General features: G+C 39.6%; 1 protein-coding gene across 4 annotated transcripts in view; it reads right to left on the bottom strand.

The window, feature by feature from the left end:
- LOC134508239 (uncharacterized) overlaps window positions 1-14,713 on the bottom strand; it is a 47,795-nt gene that overhangs the window by 5,901 nt on the left and 27,181 nt on the right. For all 4 annotated transcript variants that reach the window (XM_063319531.1, XM_063319533.1, XM_063319530.1 and 1 more), the window contains 2 exons: window positions 2,414-2,571; window positions 1,135-1,177 (listed from right to left, as the gene is read on the bottom strand). In XM_063319531.1, the coding sequence (XP_063175601.1) occupies window positions 1,135-1,177; window positions 2,414-2,571 (201 nt within the window). The remainder of the gene's footprint in view (window positions 1-1,134; window positions 1,178-2,413; window positions 2,572-14,713) is intronic.

Genomic DNA, 14,713 nt, shown 5'->3' with positions numbered 1-14,713 from the left:
CTGTATGGAGGCACAGACAGCTGGTGTGTCAGCCACCCCTCCCAGCTTTGTGTCATCGGCAAACTTGCTGAGGGTGAAGAGGACTGGACCCAGTACTGACCCCTGGGGAACACCACTCGTCACTGACCTCCAACTAGACTCTGTGCCCCTAATCACGACCCTCTGAGCTGTGTCTTTCAACCAGTTTTCTATCCACTCCACTGTCCATTCATCAAGCCCACTTTTCCTAAACTTCCCTATGAGGATGCTGTGGCACATTCTTTCTACTAAAAACCAAGCTGGTTCAGTAGCTAAATATTTTCTAAAAAAAGATTTTACAGATCAACAGCATATTTTTGAAAAGGTGGTCTGCCTATATAAGGAAAGAATAAGAATCATGGGGCCAGGAAAGGGCCCGTACAGTAGCTTTGACCCCTATGCTTCCAACCCTGAAGTACTAAAATTAGCTTTGCAGGTCCCAGTTCAGGCTCAGACAGAGACTATTCATAATAAATTATGTTGGGCTGAGAAAGCTGCCTCTGTAGCAGCTCAAGATCAGTTATGGCTATGTTTCTCCCAGCAGAGAGTATAACTGTATAAAGAGATAGAGATAAATCAAAGTTTATCAGCTGACTTACTCTAACTAACTTACCAACTAACTTTATCTCTGAAAACAAAGAACCCAGCAACTCCCACCGCGCCTGCTCCCCCTCACTTTCTAATATTCTGTCGAAAAAAGCAGGTAGCTTGCAACTAAGGCAGATTTGTAGGGAATACTTAAGAAGATATAGCCCTTCTCTCCTTGTACTCCACACAGTATTACTTAGGGCAGAACACATCGTTGTGAGAGTCATCTCTCCCCTTCCCCCCCTCCCACCACACTCATTTTAGGTTACGTTTCTCAACCAGCTTAAAGCTGCTGATATCTGGAGAGGGAGCATTTTGATTGATTCCTCCACGTGGCATTTGCTGAGTCACAGTAATGCTTGTACAGGGCTTTTAGATTGGAGCTGATTCACATCCCAGCAGCCCAGAACAAAAGTACGCAGCTTCCACGCTGCTGTCTGCACCCGACCGTGGCCAAATACATCTACTGTCGCTCAGTTTTCTGCACAATCTGCTGTACACATGCTTCTTGTATAGACAAAGCATTACCTGATGGACAGGATGCACCGCTTTATCCATAGCCTCCAGCCACCTGTAACATGACAAAAAATGAGAATCGCTTAGTTTGGTAGAGAATACACGTGCTTCACTGCCTCTTTTAACTCTTGCTGACATAGACAGCATTGAAAGGGATATGCAATTTTCAGAACACATTCAAGGCTTCAAGATAGAAAAGTAGCACATTAAATCTAAATAAACATTGGTAACTGTCAGAAAAATAAGTCTCAAAGCCTGCTGTGTAATTGTAATAAATTAAGGCAGTATTGCAGACATGGGAATCTATATATTTTGAATATAGTTCAACATGTCAGGCTAAATGATCACTCTTCTTGTGTCTTTGTTTTAATGTAGATAAGGAATTTGTGGGAAACATAAAGAATCCTGAAATTGGAGGCTACAGAATAAAGCAAGCTATTTGTTGTCAAAGTTATTCTTTTCGTGCTATGGATGGTATAGAATTTGGAACTGGAAAATACTCTGATATTACAATGATGGGTGCTATGATAAGTAGCAAGATGTTACAAAAAGATGGGTGGATGAATACCAAATGTTATCCTACTTCATAGCTTTATATTTTTGATAATTCACAATAAAACAAAGAAGAAAATATAATTAGATTTTAGTGCATTTTGAAATTAAAGCCTAAAGAGTTCTTACTTCTGTTTTGGATGATTTTATTGTCTTTATTTTGTCAGTTATAGTCTTTGGAAAATGCAAAAAGAATATTTTTTAAGTCTAACTCTGAGTCAAACCCAAACTCGTTGCCTCCTATCAGGACCAATATGCTTTTGAGGCATACTTGCACTTTAAAATACTAAAATGATAATACACCAGAATGACAAAAAAGGAAATGGAAGATGGGATTGATCTTGCTGGGCAGAAGGGAGATCATTCATGTGAAATGACCAATAAGCAAGTTAACATCCACAGGAAGATTTACACTTCCACTTGATATAACAGTGGGGGAGAAGGCATAAGAATATGAGTGAAGATATTTTTCTGGAGATAAATCAAGAATAATTCAGTGGGATGAATATTAAAGACTTTATGAAAAAAATTTCTCATCAGAAAAACGATGAAGCTGAAAAATAATTTTTGAAACTTCTGCAAATGAAAATTAGAAACACCATTTTCTCATGAGTAGCTGAGAGAGATTTTTTGTTTGTACTGATCGAGCCAGGTATTGTGAACATCCCCCCAAAATTCAGACTCCCTCTCCCCAAACCGCAATAACAAAACTGACCCTGTAAAATGAAAGATCACTTACCTCTTCATTTCTTGGTTGGAAGTTGCACAGAAGTAGAAAATCCTGTGTCCACTTTGAGGTATGCATTTAAAAACAAATGGTTTACCCAGACTGGTGTCAACACCAATTTCCGCTCCTTCCAGCTTAGTTACTTCCAGGGGTCTGCACTTCCCTTCATCCTGCAATTAGAGAGAAAGAGTGCCAAATTCAGAACTAATATAAAACCAACCCCTGTGAGATGGGGATAAACTCAGGGAATATTCAAAGTTGTAAAAGTTGGTGATAAGCTCTGATGCCTTTGAACCATCATATGGTTTAATGACCAGCAGCCTCAGAATATACAGTGCAGTCGCAAAAGGTAAACTAGTCAAACACCCTCTAAATTTGCATCTCTATTTTTGCTCTCTTAGTTGTTTTTGGTTCATCAGAAGCCATATCTGCATGCGGAAACCTCACTAACTAGTTGTAAATATTCCAGCTTTTGAGGGTGCAGCTGAGTGAAAGTAAAATTTTCAAAGTGCACCAAAGAATTTAGGAGTATGAGTCTTTACACTAATCAATGCTGCTTGCAGTCTGAAAACCTCACCTTATAGGTGCAGATATAGGGAACAAAGGCTTACATTCAGAAAACAGTGAGCATAATTTAAAAGGCTGGGTTTTATTTCCTCTGCAAAGTTGCCCTAAATATCATTAAGTTCATAACCCTTCCCATTCATTTCAGACAACTTTCGACAGAAAGCATTTCAAACTCTTCTGTGCTGTGTTGTTCCTGATTGAGTTAAAGCTCTTTGAGACTGAAGGGCATTGTCAATGTCTTTCTCTGTGGTTAGTTGTAAAAAGCCATTAAGCTCCTTAATGTAAGTAGGTAGGTGAAGCAGTTCCTTCCCTCACTTTCCCAGCCCAGCTCCCCTCAGGTATGTGTCTTAACTCAAAACAAAGGTGCACACATCAGGGCAGTGTGATGATGTGACAACTCTAGCTGTGTTTTAAACAATATTCTTAGCCCCCTTGCTTTGAAGAGCTATGACTGGAGTTCTAAAAATTGCATCAAATTTGGCAGCAATAAAATGGAAAACGTGAGTTAATGCTGGGACATATGAAGAGCGTTAGCGCCATTTGCAAAATACACAGATGGTAGAGTCTCATAGAATAAAATCAGTTGATTATTGGGAGTTAATTAAATGTTGCCAGTAAAAGCTTAATTGTAAATGCCCCATGTAATTGTTTTATTAGGCTAAAAATAAACACACCTATCCTTCCATGAACAATATACGCACCTGTGGGTATTATATAGTTAAATACTTACTTGTATGCTCATTGGCACGTGTAATTATTCCTTTGTTATACATTAATTTTCTGTAGGACAAAATAACCCCCAATACTGAAAAACAGTGTAAACAAACATTCATGAATGCATTTCCTAGATTCTTCTGCGTTCTTCTTTTTCCTTTTCTTTTTTTTTTTATATGCAGAACTAAAGTCAGTGCAGAAGATGAAGGCAATCCTGAAAGTCGTCAGTGCTGTGTGACCTATTTTACTCATAATGCCTTCAGACAGAAAACTACATTGCAAAGACATCATAACCAACACACATATTCAGCCTCCAAATCTCATTCCTAGTCTAAAGAATAATAAGTGCAAGGTTGATGAAGTGTTATTCAGCAGGATCCGGTCCAGGGTCTGTGTTCTACTGACTGCCCTGGCCTGAAGGCAGCAGTCACTACAGATACTGAAATGCCTGTGTGACCACTATTATTGCATGTCCCCATAAACTCCTTTTATAAACACTTTCTGTGCTGTCTAGAATGCATGCAGATAGAGCTCTGTGTCATCAAGAATGATTTATGTCCACTCCATTTCAAATGAATACATCTAGGAAAAGAATAAGGTGGATTTGAGGCATTCAAAGCGACACCAAATGTCCTTCATTGACTAATAGGCAGCCAAGCTCCCCTAATTCTGATAAGCTAGATGTAAGGGGCATTTCTGTTCACTCCTGTGGCTTTCATGAATAATATCTTGAAAGCATTCCTTTTGCAAATATCCCTTTATTACAAAAAGTACCAAAGATTTGCTGCTGAAAAAATAATTATAAAAGTAATTTCTTATGCTTGTTACTACAGAATAACCCATTGATGATACAGACACTATGGAACCTAATATAACTATGTGATGCTGCTGGAGTTGATGGTATATATCGTACAGATTTCAAATGCACTAACTCAGATTTTAGCTACTCCTGTTCCATTCTGTTCCTACGTAAAAAAGATTTTTGGTTCCTTCAAGGTTGCTATCAGCTATTTCATGGATTCTTGGTAGTCTGCAGTATTTAACATGGATGGAGTCCCCTGGGTAGAAGGCAGAAAGCATATGCTGCTTTGGTAAATGCTATTCTAAGAATAATAGAAACTTCTGAAGTAATCCTTCCCTTGCTGCTAGTTTTCTTAAGATGGCCTGAGTTTTAGGGGAAATGTTTCTGCAAAAAAATGAAAATATTAAACTATGTATAACTATGAGAGACTGAAATAACGGAGAAATAAGATTAGAAAAGTAGATGTTTCCTTTCTTTGTTGTACGAAATGGTCATTAAGGTAGTGTATGTAGCCCGGGGGGTCCACAAATCAGCCCTATTTGATTTGATGTAAATAATTCTGGAAAATAAATGACATTCATAGCATTTCCTGAATGATTCACTGTGTTCAAAGAATTTTGTTTGAGCAGAGTTATATTTGCTATTCTAGTTAAGCTTCTTTGTCTATTAGAAAGGAGCAGCTGAAAAGATATATGAACCTTTCAAGCTGTTTGCAGTGAAAGAAGTAAAAATCAACAACAGGGATAACTATGAAAAGAGATTAAAATTAAGATACACAAAACTGGGAAAATGGAATAAAAGTAACTTTACAGAAAGATGAAATTCTAGAAGAAAAAACAGAAAAAATCTAAAACACAATGTGAAAACTGAGTAGCACTGGAAATCAGAAACAAAAGCCTGGCTAGCTCCAGAGCCTGGCAGTGGAAAGCGTAAGGCAGTCGCCCCTAGGTCACTGGTTCAGATGGTTTCAGGTCAGTAGTGGCATGACTGAATTTTTTACTGTCTTTCAAAAATGTCTTCCTGGATGTGCCCCTGTGTTCTTAAACTAGACACCTCTTAAATAGGACAGGGAAATGAACTCTTTTCTCTTCTTGCTTTTTATTTCTCATTTGCCTAACTTTCTTCAACACAGCTGATCTCAGGCTTGCAGTATTTTCACCTGACCGCCTTCTCCCTGAGGCCTGGTGCTGCTTGCTTAGTAGTATCTCTAAAATCTTCCCCTCCCTATCTCTTTTTTTAAATCACTGTGCTTTGCTCCAGGCTCATTTTTCGGATATTGAGGAAATTATAGCTAGAGCCTGTTTGCATTTCTTCTTCAAGCTGGGCACATTGGTGCAGAGGAGAGACTAACGCTTTTACATCTCTTTCCCCTGCATCTTTTTCCTTTCCCCTTGAGGAAAGGAGTTGCATATGTCATTGAAGAAGAGCACTAGACTCCACAACTGTTTGTGTGGCATTTTTCAGCAGTAGAGCTGAATTTATTTCATATTTCGTTTTTCTTTAAACAATTTACATCTAAACTAGAGAGAGTAGAAACATACTGAAGAGCAAGACAACAGGGGAAAAAGATGGAAAAACTCCTCTGATTCGAAGAACCTAATTATCCTACACCTAACTATATTGACTGTCAGATGAAGTACGATCAGGTAGTGTTGTGATATGATTACTCTTCACATTCCAGTTGGTTCTTTTTTTGAGGTTAATTAATTCACTGCAATTAATTGCACAAAAGGTAATGAACCTTTGTTCATTTGTACAGTTCAAACTGTACCTCAGTTTGCAGGACCAAGCCTCACAAGAAGAACTATTGTGGGGGTTAAAATTTTGAACAACTTAAATCTGCTCAAATAATGTATCCAATTATGACTCCTTCTCTGGGCCAGGGTGTGCAATCTGTTAGTAGGCCAAAATTAACTTGTGTATCATATCAGCCAGTGTTATTTCTCATTTATTAATATAAATAATACAGTGGAAGTATTCAAAACCTTGGATTCAGCAGCCTCTTAAATGCAAATTGAAAAAAATATCCTGGAGCCATGGGAGTAATGGAAATTAGTAGAGAAGAAATCAGATTCTGTACCAGATCTAAATAACGTGGCAGCTCCCAGACTATGACGATAAAGCTCCAAGCAAGAAAGAAGAACAAATAGAGCGGTATCTTTAAGAGCGATGGCTCAGACCTAAATCTATTTATAGCTAAGCCTTTTATATAAAGTGCTTAGGCTTAGCGATGAACGCACAGACTTGCTCAAGAGAACAAAAGACCGAATGTTTGTCATAGATTGAAATGACGTGAAGGGTCCACACATGGCAGACAGAGGACTTCTCTCTTGGTATAATAATTGGACTCTGTATATATCACAGAAATTAAACTCATTTAAAAGCATTTTTTTTCTCTCTGTTCTGTTCTACTGGGAACAGAATAGGATGCATACAAGCAACCAGAAGTGTGTACTGTAGTGTCTGAGTTACAAAATTTTTGTAAATACACTTTCTGTAAAATGCTCTGTTCCCAGGTACAGAGAAGACAACTGTAGAAAAGGGAACATTTAAGTCTATATTTAAATTTCCTCTCTGTGTTTAGGGAGGGCTTTCACTTGTTCTGTGAGGCCTCGGTACAAAGTAACGTGAAATAAAGGGTAAATAGAAGACTGGTATCCAGGTTGTTACAGGAGGTGTGTAAATGTTGCTGTTGAATCTTATTTGAAATGAACAGAAAATGCGAATTTTAATACAGTTTCCAGGTGTTCTGAATAAGGCAGAGGGTGAGAGTGGGATGATTTACAAACATAAACATACCCTAATAGACACAACTAAGGCACAGCAATTTCCCTCACCGAGACACCACTAATTAAAGAATATTCAATGAGGAAAGCATTCTGCTGTTGAGAAAAAGCGAAGGTTATGGACCCTTTTAAATGTAAATAGCACTGTATAATTATCTGAGCAATACTTAACTACCAATATGCTGGCTGCCTTAAAGTGCAATAAACAGAGAAGACAAGATTCTCTTGAGCTATTGAAATGGACTGGCTTTATAATGGAAACGGGAAAACGACCTAACATCTGATCACTTAGGTGATGTAATAGCTAGCGTCTAACTCCTTTTGGATGTTAAGAAATGCACATCTTTGTTCCCACTGCCTTTGCCTCAGCTTTGAGAAACTTTCTTAGTCAGTCACACTGTGCCTGAGGGCTTCCTACAGGCGTTAAACTTGTCAGACTAAGAAATGCAAATCATAATTCTTTTTCAAACTGACATTATCATATATAATCACAATAGAGACTGACACATCCTTCCCCTTCACTGCTGCCACCGTGTTCAGCGAGACAGCTTCTCAAGAGTATGTGTTGCAGTTTTCTTACAGCGTGTGTCAGAGAATTACAACCATGAACTATCAGGAAGGCCATTTCTCTGAGGCTTGGGCTACATGTGAAGGTGAATTTGCTCTTTATTCACAGTTCAATCTGTTGCTGCTCTGAATCTGTAAAGCATGCTCTTTTCTGTCAGGGCAGTGATTTCCAACTTAACTGCTTCTACTTCCTTCCTATTACAGTTTCTTCTTTTGACTTTCCTACTTTCAGTCCATACAAAACGCTGGCAGCAAACTCATACTCTTTAGACATTTATTCCTAACTACTGTTGTTCCACATCATTCTTAGCTGAGGGAACTGGAAAGACAAATGGAATAAATGACAAATGTAATATAAGGACCTGACAGACAGAGCTGATTTGACTGGAATACATCAGTCTGTCACATCTGGAAAGGAAATCTGCAGGGAAGATACATTGATAACGCTTTCCTGTTTGGAGACAGTCATCTTTGTAGTTTCTCCTGTACCATAAACTCATTGACATTTATTTCATATTTCCCTTTTCAGGTACTAGATTGGTTATGTATCTCACTATCCTCTTTCCCCGGGTCTATTTATGGCAAAGTGACAGGGAATAATTCCTAGGAAGACAGCAAGACACAAACCAGAGAGGCATTAGGGCATTGTTACAAACATGATCCTTTATTAAGGATCCCTCAACTCCACCTTTTTTTTTCTCCTTTGACCCACAAAAGTCACTTGTTATACATATTTTTTTAACCAGTCTTACATAGTAAGAAGGCAACAATGAATTGAAACTGGGAAATTCTCTTTGGCTGGCATTTTTAGTGGATTTATAAGTCCTTGCATTTAATTTGCTGAGCTCCTTACATGAGGGATATTTGTTATGAGGAATTTTGGGAAACAAGCTTTTGGCTGTAATGCTTTATTATTGTGATTTCCTACTGAGCCTAGAACACTGTTAGCTCTCTAGCAGGTATACCCTCCTGATAGAGGAATGCATGCTCCACAGCCTTTAAGCCCCTTATTGGCCCATTTGTTCCTGGTCCCAGGAACTATATTCCTCCTTTTTAATAGTATTGCAAGACCGGTATTTTTTTTATCCTGAAGGCTGCAGCATATTTTAAAGTTCCCAAGTTAGCTGCCAGGTTCTAAAAGTGACTTGGTGATGGCAGGTTAGAGATTTGTGTGAACTTTATACAACCTGTTGAGGTGATGCTCTACTGCTGTGGCTAGATTGCTTTTGTTATCTTACTGGTCTCATGTAAAGCTGGTCAAAGTTTCTCAGTCCTACACTGAAACCTTCACCATAGACATTTTGTGGTGATTTTGTAGTTGCTTTACTGTGCCGAGCAACAAATACTAGTTTTAGAGGAGCGGACACTACTATCTGTAAAGAAAGGAGCAATGTTTGACTATGCTGATGTGCTTTCAGCTTTCCCTGAAAAAATGTGTAAGTTCAAGCACAAGAAACTTGATTGCTTGTACTTGCCTCAGGGTAGGACTTAAGTGTACGTCATTGTCTATCTCCTCATAATGTCCAGATGTCTTTCCTTTAGGATGAAAACTGGGCACATTGGCAAAGAAGGAGACAGCATGTTTGAGAAGATCCAGTGATCTGGACAACGGGGGATCAGAACTGTAGAGTGTCTCATGGACAACGGGGGATCAGAACTGTAGAGTGTCTCGTGGAACTCCGCTGTTGTTAAGTGTAGGCAAAGATATTATAAATTATTGTATCTCCACTGATCTCGGTAATTTACACAAAATAAGGTTCTAACACAATGTGCGCAATATTTCTGCTATGAGGTGGCAAACACAGCTATGTCCAATGAGGTGAAAAATGTATTTTAGTTACTCATATGGATTGTAGAGTCAAGGTCAGTGGCAGCAATTGTTTGAGGGAAAAATAAAATGACCTTGTATGCAAAGTGACTGAATCTGTTGCAGCAGCTATCAATTCATCAATATGTGATTGGATAGAGATGAGTCTGAAACAGCAGCAATTACATGGGTGAGTCAGTATGTAAAAAGCTCTAGAAACATCAATCTCTTTTTTAATGTAGGTGGGAAAAGGAAAGCTCGGGATGGATAATTTCTGCCTGTAAATAGGAATGATGAGGAAATGTAGCTCTCTCTGTTGATATGGACTAAAGGAGAAGATGAAACACCCTTTCCTTTCTCCACGACAAAACATTACACGCACCCCTTCAGACATAAATAAAAGGCTTGATTGTCTTGTTACATAGGTGGAAATCAGGCATGACCTTGCTGGAGTCACTGGAATTACACCAATGTAAGTTGTTGTTCATAACATCAGAATCAAGACTTGAATATTGATTACTCATTTGTTGGATACTGACATGCAGATTATCCTGAACTATTTTTGTCTCCCTGAATTATTCTTGCCTTCAATGAACAGTTTCAAAGAACAATTCATATCCACTAAGTGGGCCCACTGTTGAATGAGACAGGAGACACGGCGACGGAGGATGCGGAGAAGGCAGAGTTACTCAATGCCTTCTTTGCTTCGGTCTTTACTGCTCGGCCCAGCCCTCAGGAGTCCCAGGCCTTGGAGAAAAAAACAGGGAAAGAGGAAGACTTCCCCTTGGTTAAGGAGGATAAAGTGAGGCATCAGTTAGGTCAATTAGACATCCACAAGTCCATGGGCCCCGATGGGATGCACCTGAGAGTGCTGAGGGAGCTGGGGGAAGTCATTGCCAGGTCACTTTCCATAATCTTTCAATAATCCTGGAGAACAGGTGAGGTGCCTGAGGACTGGAGGAAAGCCAATGTCACTCCAGTCTTCAAAAAGGGCAAGAAGGAGGATCCGGGGAACTACAGGCCGGTCAGCCTCACCTCCATCCCTGGAAAGATGATGGAACAGCTCATTCTGGGCATCATCTCAAGGCATGTGGAGGAAAAGAAAGCTTATCAGAAGTACTCAACATGGATTCACCAAGGGGAAATCATATCTGACTAATCTGATAGCCTTCTATGATGGCATGACTGGATGGATAGATGAGGGGAGGGTGGTAGATGTGGTCTACCTTGACTTCAGCAAGGCATTCGACGGTCTCCCACAGCATCCTCATAGGGAAGCTTAGGATGAAAGGACAGCAAGGTGGATAGATAACTGGTTGAAAGACACAGCTCAGAGGGTCGTGATTAGGGGCATAGAGTCTAGCTGGAGGTCAGTGACGAGTGGTGTTCCCCAGGGGTCAGTACTGGGTCCAGTCCTCTTCAATATGTTCATCAATGACCTGGATGAGGGCATAGAGTGCACCCTCAGCAAGTTTGCCGATGACACAAAGCTGGGAGGGGTGGCTGACACACCAGGTGTCTGTGCCGCCATACAGAGAGACCTGGACAGGCCGGAGAGTTGGGCAGGGAGGAACCTTATGGAATTCAATAAGGGCAAGTGTAGGGTGCTGCACCTGGGGAGGAATAACCCCATGCACCAGTAGAGGTTGGGGGCTGACCTGCTGGAGAGCAGCTCAGCTGAAAGAGACCTGGGAGTCCTGGTGGACAACAGGATGACCATGAGCCAGCAATGTGCCCTTGTGGCCAAGAAGGCCAATGGCATCCTGGGGTGCATCAAGAAGAGTGTGGCCAGCAGGTCGAGGGAGGTCATCCTCCGCCTTTACTCTGCCTTGCTGAGGCCACACCTGGAATAATGTGTCCAGTTCCGGGCTCCCTGGTTCAAGACGGACAGGGAACTGCTACAAAAATGATTAGGGGACTGGAACACCTCTCTTATGAAGAAAGGCTGAGGGATTTGGGTCTCTTCAGTCTGGAAAAAAGACAACTCGGGGGGATCTCATCAACACTTAAATACTTTAAGGGTAGGTGTCAGGAGGATGGGGCCAGGCTCTTTTCAGTGGTGCCCGGGGACAGGAGAAGAGGTAATGCGCACAAACTTGAGCATAGGAAGTTCCACCTAAACGTGAGAAGGAACTTCTTTACTTTGAAGGTGGCAGAGCACTGGAAGAGGCTGCCCAGAGAGGTGGTGGAGTCTCCAAGTCTGGAGACATTCAAAACCTGCCTGGACGCGTTCCTGTGCAACCTGCTCTGGGTGACCCTGCTCTGGCAGGGGGGTTGGGCTAGATGATCTCCAGAAGTCCCTTCCAACCCTATATTCTGTGATTCTGTAAGTGGAAAATATTTTCTTCCTGAGTGACGCAAGGCCTGGAACATAATGTTTCCAACTTAATCACGCTGCTGACATGTTATATAAATGCTGTGTTAAACTGAGAACGTTATTTGTAATTCCCTTAGAAAAGAAAGTGGGATGAGCTGCATCTGTATGCGTTGTTCCTCTTATGCCCTGACAGAAATCATACCAAAAGAAAGAAGAGGTGAGAATGAGTCTAGCTGAGCTCCCTGTTACTTCATTTGGGCATTGGATTTCTCAGTAGTGAAGAAGCGTATTTGTATTTAAGTATCTTTCTTTCTGTCTTACTAAACGACTCTTCAGAGTACTCTGTAAGCACACGAGGCAGTGAAGATGGTCCTTGTGCTTTCAGTTTCTAAAATAGTACTGCAATATTTCAATGTATGCTTTGGAGTCCAGAGACAGAGGGAGAGCAGCTGGCAATAAAATGGTATGAAATAATTACAAAGTGGTTGAATGGCACTAGTCTTGGATAATGCAAAAAAACCCCAAGCAGTAGTTATTACTATAAAATATTTATGCAGTGTTTTACATTTATTTAGTCTTTTTATGCAAAGGCAAATGCATGCTTTCAGGGTAAAGAGCCTACTATCAAAACATAAGGTTAGTATCATTGAAATAGTTATTTTTTTCAGTGCAGTAAATAAGACAAAGCTAGCTGGGGAAGAAAAGATAAGCTTAAAAAGAAACCTGCTATTTGAAAGAAATAAAAGTGAATTTAATTAAATATTAATGAATGCAAGATTATGAGGCATCTTCTAATCCTCAATACAATTTATCTAGCACTTTTTGTCTTCAGAGGTACTTAGTTGACTGGAAAGTGGGGAGTATTTAAATGGCATAGCTAGATTATTTTTTTTTCACATTTCAGGAGTTTAATGACAAACCTGACTAAGACAAAATAAAAAATTCTCTCCAATCAAATGCTTCTATCTGTTTGTATTCTTTTTAGTGTGTGATTTATTTGTTTATTTATTTTTGCTTTGAGACCAGAGTAGATATTGTCGTAATAATGAGGATGGAAAGCCAGACTGCTTTGTTGTATAACCAGTGGTTCTGCCTCATAACCCTGATTAGATGGCTATATCATGCCATATGCAGAGAAATAAGCCTACCAGATTTTCTGCTGGAAATGTCAGATGGATAGAGAATTGTAGAAGAGCAAGCTCTTTCTACAAATTTTAATTACTTTTCACAAAATGCCTTTTTCCCACAGAAGTGTTCGGTTATGATCAAGAAGCTTAAACGTTGAAAGCTTGATTAATTTCAGTTTGGATATGAAATGGCAATGCCTCATGTGAATTCTTTTCTTCATCTTAACAGTATTGTCCATGAAAAACTATGCTTAGGGTCACCAGGAGGAGGAACCAGAATGTATTGTGAGGGGTATAAGAGATCTTGAACTATTGAGAAAGACTAATCCATGCCTGTCCTCAAAGTACAGTCCTTGTGAAGCATTATATCAGCTTCTTTCAGGAAAAATAATTTGGTTTCTAGCTTTTATTAAAAAGGAAAAAGTTTCAAGTGAGGGTTTTACTGGAGTGGCTCTACTATTCAAGTAAAAATAACCCAACAGGCTAATACATATAAGCAAAAAGTTAAATATATAGTGTATGATGTATGAAATTTAGAGAGATGACACAGTTGAAAAAACAACATAAAGGTAGATTCATGATCATGACTGAACTCTTCTGTTGGTTGAACTTCCTTAACGCCACCTTGTTGCCTAGATTATATTCATGTTTATTACAAAAGCGTGCTGCTATATCTACACATGTATGTGTGTACATATACGTACACACCTTTCATATGCTGAATTGATATTTCTGCTGATGTTCTTCCTGGGTTAGCTAGGAGATTCCCTGGAAGCTACTTGGCATTCATCTGCTGATAAATATCTCATCAAAGCAAATTTTATCAGCTTCTCTAAGTTTTCTTGAAGTCAGGTTAAAACAATTGCTAAGTGGATGACCTTGAATCTTTTTTACAAGCTGTAAATGTTTTACCACAAAAAGCCCTGAACAGACAACAGGCTTTGAAATCAATCTGTTTGTTTGATTTTAAAGATGTAAGTTTCTCAATGAATAACTTCATCGTGAAGCTACACAGGGAAAGGGATTAGTAACTTGTAATTTTAAAATAAAAAAAAAAACAGGTACATGCAGTACCTGCTGAACCACCTCACAGGCTACACTAAAATGCTACTTAAGGGCAGGTGAGTTCATTGGCACTGCTGTGGCCCAGGGCCATGAGCTGTGCCCATGCCAGTTGTCCCCCACCTGCAGAGCTAGCCACTTGAAAGGAAAACTCCCTTTTTCCCCCTCCTCTTTTTAAATGCAATGTCTTTATTTATTCATTTATTTAGTGGAAAATAACTGTAGCATTGTATATATACAAATGATTGTAGCTGAGATAACTGTAAAGTCACTGATTTGGGGACATTAAGACTCACCATATAACTAGAGGGTTGTAAATTATACTGTATTGAAATGGAACCTCAGAATAAAGCCAAGTATTTTATTTCTCTTTATGAAGAACATATTTTACTCCTGTTTTGAATGTCTACTGTTAGATGAAGTTAAAGTCTTATATACTAATTAGAAGTACTAAGTACTGTACAGCTCCCTACCCACATGACAGGGGATGAAGTGCTGAGCAATACTACTCTGAAGAAACTGAGCCTTCCCAATACATCTCTCTGCAGGTCTATAGTTCATTC

The sequence above is a fragment of the Chroicocephalus ridibundus genome, chromosome Z (assembly GCF_963924245.1).
Source record: "Chroicocephalus ridibundus chromosome Z, bChrRid1.1, whole genome shotgun sequence".
Lineage (NCBI taxonomy): Eukaryota > Metazoa > Chordata > Aves > Charadriiformes > Laridae > Chroicocephalus > Chroicocephalus ridibundus.
This window is presented reverse-complemented; position numbering and strand designations above follow the sequence as displayed.